Here is a 23431-nt window from a genome sequence, read left to right on the forward strand (position 1 = left end):
GAAACATGTATGAGCAAAATGTAAATACCAATAATGAGACAAAATCCAAAAGGAAACAAAAAAGAAAATATGAAGCTGAAAAGTACAATAAATGAAAAATTCACTGAAGGGATTCAAAGGCAGATCTGTGCAGGTGCAAGAAAGAATCAGTGAAAGTGAAGACAGGACAATGGGAAATATCAAGTATCAGGGACAGAAAGAAAAAAGATTGAAGAAAAGTGAACAGAGCCTCAGCGACCTTGTGGACACCATCAAGCAGGCCAACATATGCTTAGTGGGACTTTTAGAAGAAGAAGAGAGAAATGGGCAATACATTATTTGAAGAAATAATAGCTGAAAACTCCCCTCATTTGATGAAAGACATGAATATGAAGATTCAAGAAGCTCAATGCCCTCCAAGCAAGAGGAACTCAAGAGGTCCACACTAAGATACAACTTAATCAAACTTTTGAAAGAATTTTGAAAGCAGCAACTTGTCAGAAACAAGGGCTCCTAAATAAGATTATAAGTAGATCAGATTTCTCACCAGAAACTTTGGAGGCCAGAGGCAGTGGGATGACATATTCAAAGCACTAAAAGAAAAATACTGTCAACCAAGAACCTTAAATCTAGCAAAACTGTCATTCAAAAGTGACAGCGATATTAAGACATCCCCAGATAAACAAAAGTTGAAAAGCTTGTTACCACAAGATCTGTCCTGCAAGAAATGCTTAAATGGAGTCCCACTGGTTGAAAAGAAAGAATGCTAGGGAGAAACTGGAAGCCATGTGAAGAAGTAAAGGTCTCAAAAAAGGTAAATTCATGGACAATCATAAAATCTAGTATTATTAACACTTCAGTTTTTAACTCATCACTCTGTTTTCTACATGATTTAAGAGACTAATATTTTTCTGGTTGAAAGGGGCAAATAAAAAAGAAACTAATACATTTAAAAATAGTCTAAAAGCTAGTAACACTGTAACTTTGGATTCTAACTCCACATTGTTTTCTACCTAATTTTTTAAAACGAATGCATTAAAAAACAATTATTAGTCTATGTTTTTGGACACACAATGTATAAAGATGTAATTCTGTGAAATGAACAACCCAAAGCTAGTAGAGATGAAGCCACATAGGGACAATTTTTGTGTGTTACTGAAGTTACGCTGATATAAATTCAAACTAAAGTGAGATAATGTTAGATGTTAAGTGTAATCTTTATGGTAGGCACAAAGAAAATAGCTATAGAATATACACAAAAGAAACAAGAAGGGAATCAAAATGTTTACTACCAAAATAATCAAAAGCACAAAATAAAAAGAAATGCAGAAATAAGAGACAAAAATGTTATATGGCATATAAAAAACAAACAGTAAAATGACAGAAGTCCCTTCTTATCAGTAATCACTTAAATGTAAGCTCTTCGATCAAAAGAGGTAGGCAAAATTAATTAAACTCTTCAATCAGAAGAAGTGGACAAAATAGATTTAAAAAATAAAACATGATTCAACTCTGCGTGTTCACCAGAGACTAATCTTAGAGCCCAAGACACAAATAGGTTGAAAGTAAAAGGATGGAAAAAGATATTCCACGTAAATAATAACCAAAAGAGAAAAGGAGTGGTTATACTAATAAATATGAAATAGACTTAAAAAAAAAAAAAAAAAACTAGTCACAAAGAAGGCCATAATGTATTAATAGAAGATTCAGCAAGAAGATGTAACAATTACAAATATTTCTGCATTTACTAACAGACCATCAAAATACATGAAGCAAAAATGGATAGAACTGAAGGGAGAAACATTCACTTCTGTAACAGTTGGAGGCTTCAATAACTCTCTCTCAATAACGGACAGAACAAGCAGACAGAAGCTAAAAGAGGCTTCAATATCTCCCTCTCAATAATGGACAGAACAAGTAGACAGAAGCTAAACAAGGAAAGAGAGGACTTGAACAATGCAACAAGCCAACCAGACTGAACAGACACAGAAAGAACACCCAACAACAGAACACACACCATTCTCACATGCACATGTGACAGTCTTCAGGACAGACCATGGATTAGGCTTCAAATTAAGACTCAGGTTTTTAAAAGATAAATATCATACAAAGTACCTTCTCCAAACTCAGCAGATGACGTTAGAAATCAGTATCAGAAGGAAAACTGTAAAATTCACCAATTTATGGAAATTAAACAACATACTCTTAAACAATTAATGAGGCAAAAAAGGAAACATAAGAGACTTTTTTTTTTGAGACAAAGCCTCGCTCTTGTCCCCCAGGCTGGAGTGCAATGGCATGACCTCGGTTCACTGTGTCCTCTGCCTCCTGGGTTCAAGCGATTCTCCTGCCTCAGCCTCCCAAGTAGCTGGGACTACAGGCACCTGCCGCCACCATGCCCGGCTAATTTTTACATTTTTAGTAGAGATGGGGTTTCACCATGTTGGCCAGGCTGGTCTCGAACTCCTAACCTCAGGTGATCTGCCCGCCTCAGCCTTCCAAAGTGCTGGGATTACAGGCATGAGCCACTGCGCCCAACCATAAGGGACATTTTTAAAAACTTAGAGAAGAATGAAAATGCAGACAAATCAGAAACCTCGCACACTCCTGGTGGAAAACTGAAATGCTGCAGCCACTGGAGGAAACAGTCTGGCAGCTGCTCAAAGATTTAAACATAAATGACCACACGGTCCAGCAGTTACACTTGTGTGTACATACCAGAAAGAAATAAAACTAAAATATCTGTACACCCATGTTCACTACAGCATTACTCACAATGGCTAAAATGTGGAAGCAATTCGAGTGTCCACCAACAGATAAACGGAGAAGCAAAATGCGGTCCATACATACAACGGAATATTATTCAGCCTTAAAAATGAAGGAAATTCTACAATACTACAGCATGGAAGAACCCTGAGGACATCATGCTGAGTGAAATAAGCATGTCACAGAAAGACAGATAATATGTGATGCCACTTCTATGAGGTTTTCAGAGTCATCCAGTTCACAGAGACAGAAGGCAGAACGTTGGGGAAAAGGAGTTGGGCAGAGGGTGCCAAGTCAGTGTTTAATAGGTGCAGATGTTCACGTCTGCAAGATGAAGAGTTCTGAAGATGGAGGTGGCAATGGTCGCACAACAATGTGAACGTTCTTAATAGTCCCCAACTGTACACTTAAAAATGGTGAAGATGGCAAACTGTGTATGTGCATTTTAGCACAAGAAAGAATGCAGGAGGGGAGCTGTGTACACCGCATTACTGAATTATAGGCAATGAGACAAGTCTGAAGGGACCCAAAGCACATCTTCTCAATGAAAATGTATCCGTAACAAAAAGCATGCATACCACATAGGCTCATTTGTTCACCAAGGAAAGGAAATTATTTCCAACTGCTGTAGATAAACTAATTCCAGGCCGGGCGCGGTGGCTCAGGCCTATAATCCCAGCACTTTGGGAGGCCGAGATGGGGGGATCACGAGGTCAGGAGATTGAGACCATCCTGGCTGACACGGTGAAACCCCGTCTCTACTAAAAAATACAAAAAACTAGCCGGGCGAGGTGGCGGGCACCTGTAGTCCCAGCTACTCGGGAGGCTGAGGCAGGAGAATGGCGTGAACCTGGGAGGCGGAGCTTGCAGTGAGCTGAGATCCGGCCACTGCACTCCAGCCTGGGTGACAGAGCGAGACTCCGTCTCAAAAACAAACAAACAAACAAACAAACAAACAAAAAACTAATTCCAGTAATGCACCTTTTGTCATTAGGCATTAGTTTAAAAGACCAGAAGGAAATGTAGCCAGCCAATACGAAATAAGAGGAAATGAACTAGAAAGGTGCCAGCTGAGCATCACCAAGGAGACTCCGTCGAGGGACTCTGTTCCAGTTCCAGGTGGTCCACAGTCACCAAGAAGAGCTGCTTTCTGAGTTGGCAGCACTGTGGCATTTGTGTTGGGCATGCACAGAGATGCAGACCACAGCCAAACATGTCACCCTGCGGATCACGCCCTGGAAGAAGGGCACACACAAAGCAACGGGACAAAGTGCTCAGCAATGCTGCAGCCACAAGCATAAGAGGAGGGCGGAGAGGACGGGGTGGACAGGACACAGGTTACCAAGGTGTGCTGTGGGCAGCCAGGGAGAACCGTGCCAATTCACACGTGGCCTCGGGAGCTGAGGAGCATCAGATGATGCAGCACAGCCAGTGTGGAGGGCGAGCTGGGGCCCGTGACAGCTGCGGACGGGGAAGTGTCATGCAGACATCAGGGCAGAGACGTTGGGTAGAGGAACAGGAAGAACTTGCCAAGAGGCCAGATAGGAACAAAGAAAGGGAAAGAATCAGACCTTGCCAAGGCTTCTGAGGTTGGGGACTTGAAGGATGCTGCTGACCTTGACACAGAGTGGGGACCAAGGCGAGGGATGAGGCTGTGGAAGCAGCTCCCGTCACAGCAAGCGGGAAGAGACTGTGAACACAAATGCTGGGAGCCACCACCCAGGGCCAGCTGGCACCTTTCAGAGACAGGTTACTGGGCCCTTGGCATCCTTCTGAGGCGTTCAGGGAGAAGACTGAAAGGGTCACGCCCCCACGGCACTGAGCCCCAGCTCTGCCCTGGCCTGGGCACACATGCTCCTGCCGCCTGGGAGCTGCTGCTCGCCTCATCCCTTCTGCTCTGGAATCTGCTTGCTCTGTCCCATGTGCAGGGCAGCTTCTCCCACAGCTTCTTTTAAGCATGGGCCGTGGCACCTTCACTCTTCTGCACTCACAGAGTCTAAGAGCCACATCGCAGGCAAGGCAACGACACTCAGCCAGGGACTCCCTCTACACTGCGTTTGCTGGGCCTCTGTCCTGACACTGAACTACAAGCCTTCTTCTAGCCTTTACGTGCTCAGCTCATCACTTCCATCCATGTTCAAAAAAAGACGCTGAGCAGACAAGAGTCACACTTACCATCTACAGGTCTACAGTGCGGGCTGCAAAGCACACTGCACACAGAGCACTCAGTGAGTCATGCAGAGACAGGTGTGAGCATGGCAAGTGCCTCGAGCGTCTGCCTGGTACCTGAGAATATGTTCTTGAGGTTCTCCACGGCTGCGGCGAGCTGGCTGTGCTGCACCACGGCATCTTTGACATCCTTGAGGCTCTCGATGGTGTTGATGCTCTGCCTCCAGTCCTTGCTGACGTCCGCCAGCGACTGCTGAATGTCTTTGACGTCATTTAGGGCATTGTGGAGCTGGCTGAGACCTGTGCGCACCCCGTCCAGCTGTGACTGGATGGCGGCCTGAGGAGAGACGCCACATGGGTGAGAAAAGCCAGTGACAGCCATGTGATGCCTCCTGAAGAACAAATCTTCCCCGGGAGGGTCAAGTTCAGGAAACAGCCACTGAGTAGCAGGAAATAGTCAATACCCAGAAAAGAGAATAAAATTAACAAGGATTTAATTGATTCACAATGTAACTTTTTGTTTCATTGCTGCCTGGGAACAGAAAAATGATGCATTTTAAAGCTTTGATGAGAAAACGTCAGGACGCTCCTCGTCTAGCCTCACACCTGGTAATACCGGACACCACCACGGGTCTGCCCTGGGCCGTGGCCTGCTATGATACCTTCAGAAGGATGTCACCCATGTTCTCCCCAGGCACCCTAGTTTCCTAAGAGGTCTCATCTAGGCAGAGAGAACGGTCAGGACTTCACTGGCTTGGGGCGGGGAGTTCCTGCTGTTCAGCCAGGACCATACTTGGCCTCAGGACAGCTGACCCACAGGACAGAATCGGCACCCGAGCTTCAGATCCACTCTGTGTTAAAGGTGAGTTAAAACAATCTAAACAAAATGCCCTCCAGTGGTGCTCTGTAGAAGAGCTTTAAATAAGACTAATTCTCATTCCTCTGGTGTTAAACACTTAATAGTTACTTTCATGGTGGTGTTTCTGTTGTTGTTTCTCGGGTTTTGTTTTGTTTTTTTTTTTTTTTTTTAGACGGAGTCTCACTCTGTTGCCCAGGCTGGAGTGCAATGACACAATCTCGGGTCACCACAACCTGTGCTTCCTGAGTTCAAGCGATTCTCCTGCCTCAGCCTCCCAAGTAGCTGGGATTATACGCACCCGCCATCATGCCTGGCTAATTTTTGTATTTTCGTAGAGACAGGGTTTCACCATGTTGACCAGGCTGGTCTTGAACTCCTGACCTCATGTGATCCGCCCGCCTCGGCCTCCCAAAGTGCTGGGATTACAGGCATGAGCCACTGTGCCCAGCCTCAGGGTGTTTAAAAGGTTGTTCCTTTGCTGTTTTCACCATTCCCATTGTCTTCTAAGCAAAGCTACTGATTGGTAATGCACTGCTGAAAGTAACTAACTGCTCAAGAAAGTCCAGCTCTGCCTCCTTGCACATCAGCACAAAGGCTAGTTTAGCAAAATCAGCATGGTGATGTCAAGCAGGAACCTGAAGCCCAAGACAGATGGCTCTGTGCTGCCTGGGAGTGAAGCAGGTGGCCTCACCTTCAATCTAGCCTCCACGGAGGCCTTCTTCCGTGCTTCTCTCCTGCGATACTGCTCCACCTTGTCCAGCTGGTCCGGGCGTTGGAGCATCCCAGCCACCCTTTGCACTGCTGTCGCAACAGCCTCCCGGTCTGTCTCCTTCATGGTCAAAAAGCAGGTGGAATCCTCACAGTGTTCATGCTAGAGGTATTCTGTGTGCATTGCAGGGGTTGTTAGGTTGTTAGAAATGGTAGGTACAAAACCTCCCCCCAAACAATCAGATGATCACAATGGAGCTACAAGGAGAGCGTCTGAGATCATTAATCCAGGAAACCTCAAAGAAAGCTAAACTAGGATGAGGAACTCCTTGATAAGATAAACAAACCTTCGTAACACAAACCTGGGGAAGTTAAACCTTTAAGGGGAGAGCAGGTGCGTTTCATAGGCATGAGAGACATGGACATTTGGAAGATTCTAAATGTGGGTCCCAAACCACCCACCATGTAGATGTCAGTCTCCAAGGCACATCTCTCCCCAAGATAGGGCTGGTTTCTCATTTCGGGAGCCTTCCCCCAGCACCTTGGCCAGGCCTGTGGGCAGCTGTACCAGGACCCTCAGTGAAGACAAATGCAGCACAGACATCTCCCCCAAACAGGTACCACAGCTGGAGGCCCAGCACAAGCCCCACAATTCCCTATAAAAGTTACTATTGTCAGCCGGGCCCAGTGGCTCACGCCTGTAATCCCAGCACTTTGGGAGGCTGACGCGAGTGGATCACGAGGTCAGGAGATCGAGACCATCCTGGCTAACATGGCGAAACCTTGTATCTACTAAAAATACAAAAAAATTAGCAGGCATGGTGGCACATGCCTGTAGTCCCAGCTACTCGAGAGGCTGAGGCAGGAGAATGGTATGAACCCAGGAGGTGGAGCTTGCAGTGAGCTGAGATCGCGTCACTGCACTCCAGCCTGGGCAACAGAGCAAGATTATGTCTCAAAAAAACAAAAAAAACAAAAAAAACAAAAAAACCTCATTACTGTCTTGGGTATCCAAAACCCCATTTCCCCCTTTTTTAACTGCCATAGAAAACATTGCGCTTCCCTCCTTTATGCAGGTCCGATGCAGACCACAGGTGCTCAGATGGCAGGCAAGCCTGCCTTCCATACTCCCTCCACCATCGTCCTCCTCGGGGAGCTAAGACAGCTGCTTGGTGAGCATCTGGTCAATGCAGGAATCTGATACACCTGTTCCCCTTGATTTCAGCTGTTCGATTTTCATCTTCATGAATATTAACAAGATTCGCCTTCTCCTGGAATTTTTCATTCTCCGTGCCCACATGCTTTCAGACCCCTCTCTTCTCCTTTTTTATCTGGACCTACATTGCAACCTTTCCTTTCTCTTTATTTTCTGATTACGAAATTAGGCATACAATGTACAAAATCTGGACAGGACAAAAATACAAAGTCCCAACACCCAGGGGCAACTCCCCTTAAATCCCGACACTCGGGGGCAACTCCCCTTAAATCCCGACACTCAAGGGCGACTCCCCTTCAATCCCGACACTCGGGCAACTCCCCTTAAATCCTGACACTCGGGCAACTCCCTCCAACAGGGCTTGTTTCCTTCCAGTTTTTTCCCTTTGAGTTTCTTTTAAAGCTAAGATTCCACTGCTTCTATGACTTTGTAGGTGCACACTTTTGTTTTCTTATTTTATTTGGATATTATCATCAGCATTTCCATTGACATTAAAGTCTGTATGGTTTTGATTACAGGGCTGGATAACAACCCAAGAAGTGGACACCCAGCCACTCTGCTGGTGCACACAGTGAGGTGACTGGGCCCATCTCCAGGCTGGAGTGAAGTCTGTCACGCTGTGGGTGGAAGCCAAGGCGATGTGAGTGGAGAGCTGGGAAGCAGAAGCAGGCTCATCTTGGACTCAGAACAAAGCTACTAATGTGGGAAAAGGGAAAACCTTAAGTTAAAAAACACAATGCAGAGGTTTTCATCCCAGCCTGAAGACTAAAGATTTTGGGTCAAGAAGCCAAAGAGGAACTCAGAAGCCACCAACAGAGACCCAGGTTCAACCCCTACCAGGGTCTTTCTGACTGCCTTTCCCTCGTGCTGGCTCTGCTGTGAGTCTCTCTACCGAGGGGGGGGACACCCTACTGAGAGGAACATCAGCTCCCAGGGGGACACCTGCGGCAGGCGAACACCTGCACCCAGGGGGACACCTGCACCAGGGAGATACCTCTGCCCGGCAGGCACCTTCGCCGGGAGGGACACGTCACCGGGGGGATGCCTGCGTCGAGGGGAACACCTGTGCTGGGGGGCACCTCACGGAGGGGACACCTCCGCTGGAGGGACACCTGCACCTTGGAGGACACCTGTGCCAGGAAAGACATTTGTGCCTGGAGGAACACTGCTCCGAGGAGGGATACCTGGTCCAAGGGGGGACACCTGCGCCAGGAAGGACAACTGCGCCTGGGGGGGCGGACACTGTCAAGGGGACACCTGTATCAGGAAGGATACTTGTGCCTGGGGGGACACCTGTGCCTGAGGGGACACCTGCACCTTGGAGGACACCTGCGCCGAGGGGACACCTGCGCCAGAAAGGACACTTGTGCCTGGAGGGACACCTGCCCCAAGGAGGAACACCTGCTCCGAAGGGGGGACACCTGCGCCAGGAAGGACACCTGCACCTGCTGCGGGGGAGACACCGACAAGGAGAAACCTGCACCAGGAAGGACACTTGTGCCTGGGGGGACACATGTGCCTAGGGGACACCTGCGCCTGGGGGGGACACATGTGCCGGGGAGGACACCTGCGCCGAGGGAACACCTGCGCCGAGGACACTCGCACGAGCGGGATACTCCACGGGACCCGGAACGGCCTCCCTGCCCTCCAGGTCCCGGTCCGGCCTCCCCCTACGCGCCCCCGCGGAAGCCACAGACAGGGAGAGCAAGGATGAAACACGGCGACCACCGCCTACGGACCCGCGGGCCGTCAGAACCTGCCGCCGACTCACCCTCTAAGCCTACGCCGCCGCCGCCGCCTCCGGAGTCCCGGAAGTGGACAGCGAACGGGTACTTCCGCTTCCGGCAACGGCGCCGGAAGCAGGGGTCCGGCCCTCCGGGCGGGGCGAGCACCCGCCTCTTGGCCGAGCGACTTCAGCTCGGGGACCTGCCCCGTGGCCGCTCCCCAGCAGGACATGGTAACTGCCGGGATGGGGGTCTCCTTGCCCGTCCCAGCCCCCCCAACTCAGGCCCTCTCGCTGCCTCCGGCGACCCCCGCGTGCGCCCTTCCCCAGGGCCGGCGCAGTCTTGGAAGCCTCCGCCCAGCGTGGCTGCCTGCGTTTTCTCTCCGTTCCCTTCCCGACCTCCGGAGAGAAGACAGCCCCAGAGCCGCTGTGGCTCCGTCCTCTGCTGACGCCTCATGTCTTTATGTTGGCCTTGCCGTCCGCACTGCAGTGTGGCAGGGGCGTCCCGCCTTTGCCTCGAACTGAGGTGGGCGCCGAGCATTCAGTAAACGAGGAAACGAAAGCGGGGAAAGTTGGGAACCAAGCGTCTGTCATGCCTGCCACCAGCAGACAAGCGGCTTTGGGTACCCCCTGGACCCAAACACGAACTCAGCCCCTCCAGGAGCGCAGTCATCGGCACCCATGTGGGAACAGTGCCCTGGGGTGGGTGGCCACGGGATGTTTCTGGGGCCCCTCAGAGGGCCAGCGGCGCGGTCTTGGAGAATGAATGTGTGTCCCTGGGCCGCTGCTGCAGAGGGCCGGTCCTGAGTCGCTGCTTGGAAGAGAGGCCCATGGCCAGCACTTGGCTTCACCAGGAGGAAAAAGCACGTGCTAAACCACCAGCATTCGGGGTTTGTCTGTTTGATAAACGATGCACCAACTAACAAGAAAGTCTTTCATAGGTGGCAGCTGCTAGGTTGTGCCCCGGCCCCTCCTGAAAATCGGCCACACAAAAGGAAGGGTCTGGAAGGTGGCAGAGAAGCCAGCAGAGACAAGGAAAGTGGCAGCAGCATGGGGCGGGGTCACACAGGATGAAGATGGAGCTGTGGGAGCCCCCGCTGCCACTCCCACAAGGAGCCCTGCCCCGTGCCCTGCTGATGCTAACACCCTGGCTCTGTTATTTCAGTTTTTCCTTGTAATTTCTGAAAATCTAGCAAGTTGAGCAATGAAAAAAATTTTTTAAAAAAAGTTAAAATTATGTTAGAAATTATGACTAATTTTGAAACTAATGAAGGAAAAAAAAAAATGGCCAAAATTACCAAAGCTTTTAGGACTCTTCAAAATATAGTAACATTGAGTATTATGAACTAAAGACTCATACTATTGTTCAATGTCTGGTAGTGAATTTGGATGGACTGTCTAGTAACTTCTTAACATTAAAAGTCTTTCTTCTTGGGGCACGGTGGCTCACGCCTGTAATCCCAGCACTTTGGGAGGCCAAGGCGGGTGGATCACGAGGTCAGGAGATCCAGACCATCCTGGCTAACATGATGAAACCCCATCTCTACCAGAAATACAAAAAAAAAAAATTACCCGGGCGTAGTGGTGGGTTCCTATAGTCCCAGCTACTCAGGAGGCTGAGGAAGGAGAATGGCGTGAACCTGGGAGGCAGAGCTTGCAGTGAGCCGAGACTGTGCCACTGCACTCCAGCCTGGGCAACAGTGTGATACTCCATCTCAAAAAAAAAAAAAAAAGGTCTTTCTTGGCTGGGCACAGTGGCTCCCACCTGTAATCCTAGCACTTTGGGAGGCTGAGAAGGGCAGATCCCTTGAGCCCAGGGGTTTGAGTCAAGCCTAGACAACGTGGTCTTTTTGGTAGAAATCCCATCTCTACCAATAAAACACAGAAATTAGCCAGGCATGGTAGTGCATGCCTGTAGTCCCAGCTTCCTGGGAGGCCAAGGCAGGAGAATGGCTTGAACCTGGGAGGCAGAGATTGCAGTAAGCTGAGATGGCACCACTGCACTCCAGCCTGGGCGACAGAGGGGGACTCTGTCTCAAAAAAAAAAAAAAAAAAGATGTTTCTTGACTTCTGTTTTCGGCAGACCACATTGTGCGAACACCCAGGGGCACTGCTGAGTACAAGCATCATGTTGATTGCACAAGTGGATTCACGAACCGGCAAGGACGTGACCAGGGACAAACGTGGAAAGGGGAGAGGACGTCAGAAGCAGAGATGCTTGCCATCCTAGAGCAGGCCGGTGGGTGGGTAGGGTGCGAGTCCTGCGGCCCAGGGGTTGGGTTTTACATTGAAGCAGGACAGCTGATGAAGCTAAGGCTCCCAGCAGGCAGAAGGTGAATGGAAACTCCTGTGTGAAGCACAGATACGCAAGGGGGTGCATCCTCAGTGAAAGGGTGGACTAGGAAAACAACAACAGCCTGGAGACTGTTCCTAAACTCAGCCCTCAGCAGAAGCCAACCCAGGGTTTGCTAGAGGGATCCTCCACCTTGACAGGAGCAAGCTTGAGGGGCGGTGGGGGTAGGGGCACTGAAGCGCCCACAGTCCTGGCCCTGCTGTGGGAGAAGACAGACCGTGCTTAACACCTGCTTAGACCTTGTTAAATACCCACATTAAGGTTAGCCACTACAGAAATAGAAACAGGAAGAGAGAAAATGGAGGCAACACCACAGAGACTGTAGGAAGATGATGAGGAGGACCCTGTGTTCAGATGTATCAGTAATGAGAACAGAAGTAAGTGGATTAGAAATGGAAACATTCATAGGAGAACATCTAAAGCATCAAGAAACAACAATTAGAACTGGGCTTTTCACACGTGGGTCAGCGAGGCCTGAGAAGCTGGTGTGGTGATATGAATATCAAACAACCTGGGTTTTTGGTCAAAAGCCACTGTCAAAGATAGTTATTTTCCTAAGATGCAAAATGCATAGTCCATAAAGAACAAAATAGAAAAGTTGCTATACTAAAATTTTAAACTCTTGTGGGATATATTTTTTAAATCCTTAAGTGAAAAGCCAAGCCACAGACTGAGGGAAAACATTGTCAACATCTGTAACTGACAAAAAGATTGCTATCCAGAATGAAAACAGAACTCCTGCAAATTAATCTAAAAGGGCAAACAAGTGCAACAAGAAACAGGTAAAGGACAAGAGGCATTGGCTCCAGGGAATAAGCTGCCTCCCTCGGCCTTCATCAGGGAGACCTTGTCCCCACACCCTCCTCACGGGGCCCTGCTCAAGCCTCTGAGCCATGGCCAGGCCGTCTCCACCCAGGCCCTGCTCTGTTGTCACTCGGACCTCACTGCGGCCGTGCCGCCGCCTCCACTCGCCGTTCAGCTCCAGCTGTCCATACGTCCCACATAAAACTGCCCCAAAGACCTGGGCCACCCCTAACCCCAGCTCTGTGCACCTGCAAAGCACCGGTCCTCTCCATGCCTCACAGAGTTCTCATGGTCACATTCAGCTGCCTGCACCCCTTCCCCCTGCACATGGGTACACACCGCACACCACATACCACACAAGTGCAGACGCCAGCTCTGGGACAGCACTGATGTCTGCATCGTTTTCTCCTGAATGGATCCCCAGCACTGGCCCAGGGCCTGATATTCAACATGGACTAAAAAAATAATGCTGAGTGAATGAATCAACAAAATGTACATAAAACAGCTGCCATTTCATCCCTTCAGAAGCCCAAGACTGAAAAAGTCTTTCCATACAGGTCCCAGTGGGGGGGGTAGGATAGGAGCCCAGGAGGTGTGGCTGGTAGAAGGGAGGCCAAGTGGGTGCAGCCCTCTGGAGGATGCTGGGCAGCGCCTAGTGAGATGAAATTGTGTGCGTCCAGCCAGGCATGGCGGCTCACATCTGTAATTCCAGCACTTTGCGAGGCCGAGGTAGGCTGATTACGTGAGGCCAGGAGTTTTAGACCAGCCTGGCCAACATGGTGAAACCCAGTCTCTACTAAAAATACAAAAATTAGCTGGGCGTGGTGGTGGATGCCTGTAGTCCCAGCTACTCTGGAGGCTGAGGTGGGAGAATCACTTAAACCTGAGAAGAGGAGGCTGCAGTGAGCCAAGATTGCACCACACTCCAGCCTGGGCAACAGAGCGAGACTCCATCTCAAAAAAAATAAAAAGGAATTGTACGCGTCCTAACTCCACACAGGCGCACTCAGCAGAAGCCAGACTGGGGGTGAGGAGTGAAAATGCAGGAACTCTGCCTGCCTGAGGGCACAGAGCAGAGGGTATGGGGGGCGGGGTGGGGCAAGGTGTGGGGCCACAGATGGGAGGGCTGGCCTGGTCCCTGGGGAGGACATGGGAGTCTTACACCAGTGACCAGGACAGCTTTGCTGACGGGCTGCAGGGTGTGACGGAAGTCTGGCAGGGGCTGCGCAGACTCTAAAGTTGCCTGAAAGGAAACAAAAGCACAGCTCCCTGGGCCTTGGACTGCCATTTGTGCTTAATTAGACCCCAGCATTTTTTTTATGGCATTGGGGGATCTGTCCACAATCTGCTTGGGCCAGTGACCCCCTTCCCCCTTCCCATGGGCTTGTCATGCAGGCCCTGTGCCAGGCAGGGCGGACCCTGCATGACCCCGGACCCACAGTGCTCTCAGCTCTACCCTCCTCACTTCTTACAGAATGGGTCAGGTCTGGGGCGTCCTGAGAGCACCCGGGAGGGGCCCTGACCCTCAGTGACATGGGAGGAGTGCCTAGACCCTCTCTAGATGCAGTGCCGCTGGGCAGAAGCAGGGAAATGGCAGGCATTTTCTCCTCCTTCACGAGGCTTGCAGCTCTAGAGTTTTATTTTTATTGCTGCCTTATATTTAGTGGTGAAAGGCTGTCTTAGAATGCAGATTAACCAGCACACTCTTTAAAGGAAATAAAGTGACTTCATTTGGAAAATCACACAGACATTCGCAGACATTTCAATTTTTGCTAAACATGTACTAGCATGTCATGTACTTTACATCAATATTGCAAATTTAATACAAACCACAGTACAAAAAATATTTGAAAGCTTCCTAAAGGCACTGAGAAAGCAGTAGGGAGTTGCATTTATAGTGCATAGGTTTTAAAAATTCAACAAGTTGGTCTAGGTATTGAAAACTTTTTTCTTCCAGTAGAAACTGCAAAAATATAAGTTGTATTGATCTTCCTTCCATCCCATTCCCACCTTATATTTGACTTTAATACTTTTTCAGCTATATAGGGAAAAGCTACATAAACAGAAAAACATGAACCTGTAATTAGTGCTAACAATGACATTTTAGAGAGAAGTGACACGTCCACACCTTCTATGTTCCATCGTCTTCCCCACTGTTTTCCAAGAGGGTTGTGGCTATAAAATAACAAAAGTGCTGACTTTGGGAGTTTTTCTTGCCACCAGGGAAGGGATGTTGGACACCTCGCTGACCCCAGGCTCTCAGGGCCGCAGCCTCATGTGGGGTCCCCACACCACAAAACCGGCAGAGCCGACACCCATGTGCTGCGTGCAGCATCAGCACGGCATGGCCTGCCCGGCAGCAACCCACCATTCAATCTGGCACCTGGCACCAGGAGGGCCTTGGGTGGGGGCGCGTCTAAAGGTCTGGGAGGCTGCAGGGCAGGACGTGGTGAAGGAGCCTCCTGGGCAGGGGCTGCCGTCTGTGCTTAAGGAGGCCCCGGTGCTCCTTTGATGGCACTGAAGGGCCCGGCTATAATCGGCAAACACACAGCCACGTCTCTGATTCGATCTTTGGGGCCTGGTGTTTTTCCCAGTGACAGCTGTTGGCTCCAGGACACTCAAGACCTGTGATACACAAGACTCTCAGTCACTGAGCTCCCTGCCCTCCTCGGCCCTGAGACTGGAAGAGCAGCTGACACAATTGGGACCCAGGCAGCGCCCAGGCTGAAGGGAGCTGCTGAGGGCTGAGCTCCAGGACACAGGACGTGGCTGGCCTTCAGGACAGGGAATTCCAAGAGTGGAACATGCATGTTGATTGAGACTTTTTCAGGGATACAGCAGGTCTGATTTTTAATTCTTTTTTGTAGAGATATGTTCTTGCTATGTTGCCCAGGATGGTCTCGAACCCCTGGGCTTAAGCAATCCTCCCACCTTGACCTCCCAAAGTGCTGGGATTACAAGCATGAGCCACTGCGCCTGGCCTGCAGGTCTCATTATTAAGGGTGTTTCCATCATCAGCAAAGGAGCTGAGCACTTGGTTAGAATAGGAAGGAAGTGGGAAACTTCTGAAATACCATCCTGGTCTTAAATCCATAAATGCCCCGAGGCCAGAGGTGTGCCATGCTCAGCATGAGAAATGAATAAAGAGGGGCCCTGTGCTAGCGTAGGGCCAAAGTGGGAAGTAGGGGCCAGTCCTCAGGTGCCTGGTCCTCACAGGTGCCTGCTCTCCACAGGTGACTGACCCTTAAGTGGCTGGTCACCCATGGCTGGCCCCTGGGTAGCTCTGTCCCATCATGAGTTAGGCATCAGATAAGGGAGAGACGGTGGTGGAAAGCCATGAGCACGTCTCACACCCACGACAGCACAGCACAGAGGGCAGCTTTGAAAGGCGCCCCCTGGCTAAGCAGTCAGTGAGTGTCCCCTCGGCAGGGCTTGGGGGTCATAGGAGGCCACCATGGATCTGGGACTCTGGGCTCAGGTGGTTGGCTGTTCTCTTTCAGTTCTGAGAGGAGATCCTTATCCCTATCCCTGCCACATGGGGGCAAACTGTCCAAGAACCAGACCACTGAGAGGTGCAGGCACCTGGCGTTGGGCAGAAGACCCAGTCCTGCCAACCAAACCTGGGTTTTGACAAACTGAAGGTGCATTTATCAAATGGCTTCAGCATTAAACCAGGGGCTAAGTAAGCACAGATCCCCCAAAGCCGCCGACAACATAGCAGGAGTCCACACGGGAGGCAGAATGCACAGTGCGACAGGGTAGTGGCTCCCTCATCCACCGGCTCCCGTGGCTCCTGCCACTCCCAGTGGAGCTGACGTCAGGGCCTGATGCCCTGTCCCTGAGGAGAGGGGCCTTCCCGCCCCCACACAGGTGGGCCTCACTGCCCGGCGGTGACTTCTACACCCTGATCCGATGCCTGCACCAGCCGGGTGGGGTTCCAGGCCACACCACGGAAGAAGCCTGGACTGCACCAGCAGCTGTAAGTTACCTCGGGTTGGTGGATTGGTGACTTTCACTTTCTGACTTAACGCTTTTGTATCCAAATTTCTTCCTCTCAGAATATATCACCTTTACCACTGTTTTAATGCTGTTAATACTTGTCCGTCTTGTCCCTAATTATTCTCCTAGGATGGCAATGGGAACCCTCATTTGAGTGAACCGTAGAGACAGCCAGCCAGAGAGAAACCCCCACAGACAGCAGTTTCCTGTGTCTTCTCTCTACGTTGTGTGTTTCTCCGTACTTCCAAGCCCGGAGTCTGTGAACTCGGCATTACGTGATGCACCAAGAGGCGGATTAGTAAGAACCGTCTGCAGAGACCCACTGAGAACTCGGGAGATGTCCAGAAGGGACGGGCTATCCTGTCCATTTCCAGCCCAGGTCTGGCCTCACCCTCCGTCATGGTGCCACACAGTGTGGGACCCATGCTGCCAGCCTCTGCTGCCTGGAACTTTCTAGATTCCTCCATGAGTGGGCTCACAGATCCTTTCTCCGTGAGTTGTATTTCTAATTTGCAGTGTGCTGGCCTCTGCAGCACACTGTGGCGATGGGCTGACTCTGCCTGCACAGCACAGGCCGGGAGCTGCAGGTGGCCTGGGAGGGCTGAGCTAGGTAGGTCACCCAACCGCTTCATCCCGACTGTGGACTTGGCGGCCGTGGGATGGGATGATGCTGTCCAGCTGTGATCACTTTCCTAAAGATTTTAATTCCTCAAAGAGAAATACTGTCATGCTTGAACAGATTTATGGCCAGTTCGCATTTAAGAACTTTTGGGATATTTCACAAAACTCAGGATACGCTACTGCATATCCTGCACACACAGACTAGCAGAGTGTGCATGCACAGCTCTGCAAAGTGCGTCTTAGGATGGGCTCCGGCCTGACCAGGCACAGGGCAGCCCAGCCACTGACACATCTGAGCGTAGACGGATGGATCTGGGCCTGGACGGTGCTCACTGTGCTACGGCAGGAACGTGCACTCTGAAGCTTGGGGCGGGACCAGCGTTGCCAAGGCACTTTTGGGAAACATCCCAGGCACCGCTCCCTGGCTGTGAGTAGCCCACGGGGGTGAGTCCAGGGGCTCCTGCTTGACCACAGGGGCGGCCTCAGCAGCTCTGCAGGTGCAGGACTGTTCGCCTCGGCCCCGTGCACAGAGCTGGTGGGGAGGCTCTGGCTGGGCAAGGCCATGCATGGGCTCCAGGCAGGCACAGTGTGCAGGGTGGAAAGGGGTCAGCTCCCTGCTGCGCCCAACAGTGGCCCTGCCATGAGGCTGAGTCCCCCGCACGCCGTGCCCCAGGTGCAAGATGTGCACCTGTTGCCGAGAGTCTGGCTCTGTTTTCAGGTGCATCCTGGTAGGGAAGGTGGCTGGATGGCTCCTGTCACTGGCCCCCAGCCACACCTGGCTGGGCACACAGCCGTCTGCAGCATCCTCAGACCCAGAGTCCTTCTCCATCTTGATGGGCACATCTAGCAGCAGCGTCGGACCGTACAGGTCCCCCGGAGGCATCGGCACACCCTGCAGCTTCACGTCCTCCATGGGATAGCCCCTCGTGGCAAAACACTGAGCTCCAGGCTGAGGGAGCCGGTGCTGCAGGCTCCCCTGGGGAAAGTGGCAGAGGGGAGGGTGCACCTGGTCCTCACCGACATCCCGCACAGGTCTGCTAGTCCGGCTGGAGTAGGCACTGGGGGATGGGCTCGGCGGGTGAGAGATGGGCGAGTTCCTGAAAGTGCCCTGGACACAGGAGTAGGGCAGGCAGGAGCCGCGGGGTGTGGGGCGCAGGCAGGGTGGGTCACTCTTGCTGGGCTGCAGCCTCGGCCTGGCACCATCCTCAACATGCCTTCCCGCCGTCCAGGGCAGGGGCTTCATGGGTACTGGAGTCTCCCTGTGCCCTGTCACTCCGGAGGCCCTGCTCAGCATCCTGTGCTGCTCCTCCTCCCTGTCCCTGCAGAGAAAAGGCGGGGCCCATTCGACAGAGCTGGACACCAGGTCTGGTTGCCTTGGGTGGGGTCTCTAAGGGAGGTTACTAAATTAGGATGATGCTGAATCTGCGGGGGCTGCTACACCGACCCCACACTGCACTGTCCCTTCTAACCCACCCAGCAGCCCAGGAGGCTGTGCCAGCACCCCCACCCCCACCCCCACTGTGTGCCTGGGGTGAGTGAGGAGGGCCCAGGGTGGGGCGAGGGTGCAGGCTTCAGGGAGGTGTCTCTGAGGCCTATGCCAGCTGTCCAGTGTCAGCCACACCAGTCACTAGCGCTAGGGGTGGGGAGGGCGGTGCAAATGGCCCCATGGAACTGCACAGCAGAAAACACCGTGTCCAGCAGTTTCTGTGGCCAGGCTCTGTTGCTGACCAACAGGACGCCACATGCCTTGGGACTGGCACTGCATGACTGTGAGATGGTGACTTGGAGGGTGGGGAGAGACCTGTGGTGCACAGCTGGGCTGGTCAGGAAAGGCGAGGAGGCCCACCTGGGCGGTAGGCAGGCCCTGGGGAGGGAGAGGGAGGAGAGAGGGCTCTGAGCAAAGGCAAGCTCAGGATGGAGTCGGGTGACCTGGGGTCCAGGCGACAGGTGAGTGCGGGTCCCAGAGTCCACGGGGCATCCTCGGTCCCATCATCCCTGGGCCACTGCTCCCCGGGGTCAGTCCCCAGCGATACACGTGACTTCCAGCCCAGGAAGCTTCGTGGGCAGCTCCACAGAGAGCAAGGTTAGCTGTGGCTCACGTGGTGGTCAAGGCCGCCGCCGTCTTTTTTTTTCTTCTTAATCACTCCCCCACCTGCTCTTTGGCTTCCATGGTGACTTAGGAGCTGCCAGGGCTGGGGGAGGCTGCCTGGCGCCACTTACCCTGAGCACCCCTTGGGGTCGAGGACAAGGTCAGGGCCGCCCCGGAGGCACAGGCACGGAGCCCTGGTGGGAACCTGTGCCCATCGGCCAGCGTCAGTCTGTTCCCTGAGCACCAAAACGCCACTTTCTCTGCTGCTCCTTCCTGTTGGGGTTTAGAGGGGGAGGAAGCTGTCACGGTGCGAGCTGAGGAGCTCCTGGAAGACGGCTGCTTGTTCTCAGCAAGGCAGGACCCGTCGGCTCCTCAGAAACGCACAGACCAGAGCCCAGGAACAGCACTTGTCCACAGCAGGACAGACTCCAAATCTCTGCAAAATGGCTTCTCCATGGAATACGCCGACATCTCCACTGGGCAGGGAAGCTCTCCAAGGGGCAGAAACACATTTTACCCACGCGGAAAAAATCAGATAAGAAATGTTCTAAGTACCTGTTGAGTAATTGGGTTTTCCATGCAGTTCCGATTCGCACAGACTGGTGGTGGCTTTTACTCTGTGAAGAACACAGATAACAGCAAGATGACGTATGGATTAAACACGCGTCGATGGTAGAAATTAGTAAGGATAGGTATTGCTGTTGCCCCTGAGCAGTGAAGACAGACACAATAATTGGCTCTTGTTTAATTCTTTACACTGCAGAAAGTTATTTTCTCAGCTCTAGAGTTACTGAAAATACTAAGTCATGTCACTTTTCAGGCCAATGAAGGGCTAATGAATTTGCTTCAGAAAGTGGAAGGATAAAATCATAGGATGATTTTTAGAGCTTATATTTTTTTCCTGGATGGCCAGAAAGAAAATACAGTCCATTCTTATGACTCCAGGTAGTAATGTTCCAGAAAGTGAACACTGAGGCGAGTTGGAGCCAACTCACACGGGACATGTGTGTGTACCCACATACGCATCACACTGATCTGAATCTTAAGTCCCAACAACTCACCCTGGTAGATTCTATTTGCTTTTGCTTTTCAAAAGAGAAACAGTAAGTGAAACTGTCCCACCAGCAGGTCCCAGAGTTGAGTTCAAACCCATCTGACTGGCCCCACAGCCACAGCCCCTGCGCTGCCCTCCTCTCTGTCCTCTCGGCACCTCCAGGAGGGCCGGGACTAGAGATGAGTGGGGGACCAGGTATAACACGAGACTCACAATGCCCCATATATGTCCATGAATTGCTGCAAAGCACAGGGTGTGCTGACGTGGGGGTCCCAGTGAATTACGGTGAGCAGAGGAATTCACAGAATGGGCTTCAGGAACAGGGAGATCAAGATCATGTCACAAAACCCCTGTGGGAAAAGCTGTGGAAGACTGGGTGGCTGCTGGGGGCCGCCGCTGGGGGCCGCTGCTGGGGGCTGCTGCCGCTGCCTCAGGGCTCCGATTCTGCAGAATGCACCTTGCATCTTGCACCACTGTGGCGCTCAGGACTGGTGGACCACAAGGTGTATCCCGAAAGCTGGCTTCTGAATCCAGCTCAGAGCAGGGTGGGGAGAATTCCAAAAACCTTCAGCGCCTGGGAGTCAGTATTCTTGGTTTTCTTCCCCTTTCTGAGTTTGAATAACATGTTTGTTGAGCTGAAGTTGTGTGCCAGCTTTATGTGCCTTGGGCTCCACCCTGCCCTCACAGCCCCACAGGGGTTCTCGTCGTCCAGGTCGCTGGAGGAGTGCTATGACTTTCGGCCCCATACCTGTGCCTGTAATCCCACACCTACGCTCCACCCCAGGGCCAGGACGACAGGGCTGTGCGCACACACACTGCGGTGGGGCCAGGCCTGCCCTGCCTGGCTCTGACACCAGGGGGCTGCGTCCCCTCTGCTTCCATGGCTGGGAACTCCCAGGGAAGACCAGGCTTGCACATGTGCAGCAGAAACTCCATGGTGACTGTAAGCAGAGGACAGTGTTCCAGGGTTTGGGTGGTCCCTGTAGGTGCCAGAGGACCTGGGCCTGAGCCCTGCAGGGACCCCAGGGCTTTCTGTGTGCCTGTGTAGCATTTACTTCTTTTCCCTTTATCTCTTGCACTTTACATTTCCATCCTTTAAAATAAGGTACATGCATTTAATTTAAAACCTTGCAGAGATGTGTGGGCCTCAGCAGGCTGGCCCATGTCCTGGCCATCCCTGGAGCTGCCCTCTGTCCACCCTCAGACAGCAGCAGTGAGGTGGGGCTGGCAGGGCCCAGGCAGAAGCCGCTCATGAGCAGAAATGAATAACGAACGTGGAAACCAACGCAGCGTGAAAACCTTCAAATAACGGCGGCTGCTGTCAGACTGCAGAGCTGTCTAAATGGTTATCTTAGAGCGGTCAAAGGTGAGGATGGAACTCACGCCCACAACAGAGAGCACTGTGAGTGCCGGGAAGGCGGCCTCGGGGCCTGCAGATGGAAGCCCTTCATGGTCAACCCTGGACACTGAGCCGGCGGTCCCAGAGCCTCCAAGGTCCTCCTTTGCAGGCACCCAGGGGAGAAAGGGCCCTCGGCCATATCCTCTGCATCAGGAAGCCGGCAGGTGTGTGACGGGGTCCTCCCAGAGGGGTCGCAGTGGTGGGTCCTGGGGCTCCCATGGAGGGCACGGGTGTGAATACAGAGGATGCACTGGCCCATCAAAGGTGCCAAAGAACAGGAGGGACGGCAGCGTGCTGGGTGTTGCTGAGTCCCAGATCTCAAACTAGTTCGGGAGCCTGGACTCTGACAAGGTCAATCAAGACTGCATCTAAAAGAATGAAATTTAATACTAACGGAAATTAAGGAATGTAGGTAGAATCCAAAGTTAGACTACAAGGCCACGCACGTGACTGCAACTTAGGATGGCCCTAACGCGCGTGCCACAGCAGGCACATCAGTGAAGCCAGCGCCCAGAACAGGGCGGGGACGTCTCCAGTCCGCACGGCTCCAGCTGCTGTGAGCATCCCGGGTGCTGTCCACGCGCGGAGGAGAAGCACCGGAATCAGGACATACCTGGAAACCATAAACCAGGGGCAAGGCAAATAGAGCAGAGCGCGCTCAGCCAAGACAGGGCCGTGGCAACCCCAGGCAGTGAGATTCGAGTCACACCAGGAAGAATCTGCTCTCAAGGTTCTGTCTGGACCCAGCAATGTTTTCTGTGTGGGGTTTGTGCAGCCTCAGCCAATCACTCCTGGGGGCTATGGCAGAGATTCCCACTGGGTTGGGGAGCTGAATTCGATGCCTGCTAAGATTTCTTTCCCACTCGGTATTTGCTACCCACAGAGTGGGGAGGCCATGAACAAAGCGGGCTGCCCAATAGCGGCTGCAGCATCGCAGGGCAGGCTGAGCTGCGCTTGGTTACCAGGGCCTGGGCCTGCAGCGCCGAGTAGGACAAGTCGGGGGGTCTCGGAGTCACAGAGCAGGAGCACCTCACCAACAGCCAAGGACCCGGGGGCTGAGGGCCAGGGGCCAGGGGGCAGGGCCAGCCCAGATCACCCCTCCGCCCTGCGTTCAGCCCCCACCCCACCAGGCTGTCCCAGGAGGAAGTGGCAAGAGCAGCGACTTGCCCAGGTGGCCGGGGAAGGTGTCCTGCACAATTCTCTGAGAGGAAGTTGGATCTCTGGCATCCTGGCAGCCCCAGCCCTACCTCACTGGTGTCTTCCCAGCAGGCAGAACACACAGTTTCTATACACACAGCATTTACATCTCTCCCAGCACGCAAGACAGACAACGCATTCTAGGAAACTGCAGACATGAATCCCCGAGGGCAGGGGTCCCCAGCCCCCAGCCACAGATGGGTACCCGTCCATGGCCTCTAGGAGCCAAGCTACACAGCGGGAGGTGAGCCATGGGCAAGCGAGCGAAGCTTCATCTGTATTTCCAGCCACTACCCATTGCTCGCATGACCGCTGGCGCTCCGCCGCCTGTCAGCTCAGCTGGGCCGTGATTCTCACAGGAGCGTGAACCCTGTAGTGAACTGTGCATGTGAGGGAGGGCCCTAGGTCCGAGCTCCTTATGAGAATCTAATGCCTGATGATCTGTCACTGTCTCCCATCACCCCCTGCCATGGGGCCGCCTAGTTACAGGAAAAC

At 52.3% G+C, this 23431-nt stretch overlaps 2 protein-coding genes and 1 long non-coding RNA gene across 4 annotated transcripts in view; 1 reads left to right on the forward strand and 2 right to left on the reverse strand.

Moving 5' to 3' along the window:
• The window catches only part of EXOC3 (exocyst complex component 3), a 39206-nt gene that overhangs the window by 15019 nt on the left and 756 nt on the right, over positions 1–23431 (reverse strand). The window contains exons 1-3 of one of the 2 annotated variants that reach the window (XM_007961061.3): positions 9469–9546; positions 6465–6655; positions 5032–5251 (exon numbers count right to left, since the gene is read on the reverse strand). In XM_007961061.3, the coding sequence (XP_007959252.1) occupies positions 5032–5251; positions 6465–6608 (364 nt within the window). In that variant the 5' untranslated portion in view covers positions 6609–6655; positions 9469–9546. Of the gene's footprint in view, positions 1–5031; positions 5252–6464; positions 6656–9468; positions 9547–23431 lie in introns of those variants that run through there. The other variant, XM_073014876.1, reaches the window with a different exon arrangement.
• On the forward strand, positions 8739–10859 carry LOC103215232 (uncharacterized). Its single transcript, XR_005237351.2, has one exon. It is a non-coding gene; the product is annotated as an uncharacterized lncRNA (long non-coding RNA).
• AHRR (aryl hydrocarbon receptor repressor) overlaps positions 14284–23431 on the reverse strand; it is a 110222-nt gene continuing 101074 nt past the window's right edge. Inside the window, exons 9-11 of the mRNA XM_007961068.3 lie at positions 19842–19903; positions 19418–19559; positions 14284–18516 (exon numbers count right to left, since the gene is read on the reverse strand). Of these exons, the coding sequence (XP_007959259.2) occupies positions 17535–18516; positions 19418–19559; positions 19842–19903 (1186 nt within the window). The 3' untranslated portion in view covers positions 14284–17534. The remainder of the gene's footprint in view (positions 18517–19417; positions 19560–19841; positions 19904–23431) is intronic.

Source organism: Chlorocebus sabaeus, chromosome 4 (genome assembly GCF_047675955.1).
Source record: "Chlorocebus sabaeus isolate Y175 chromosome 4, mChlSab1.0.hap1, whole genome shotgun sequence".
NCBI classification, from domain to species: Eukaryota; Metazoa; Chordata; class Mammalia; order Primates; family Cercopithecidae; genus Chlorocebus; species Chlorocebus sabaeus.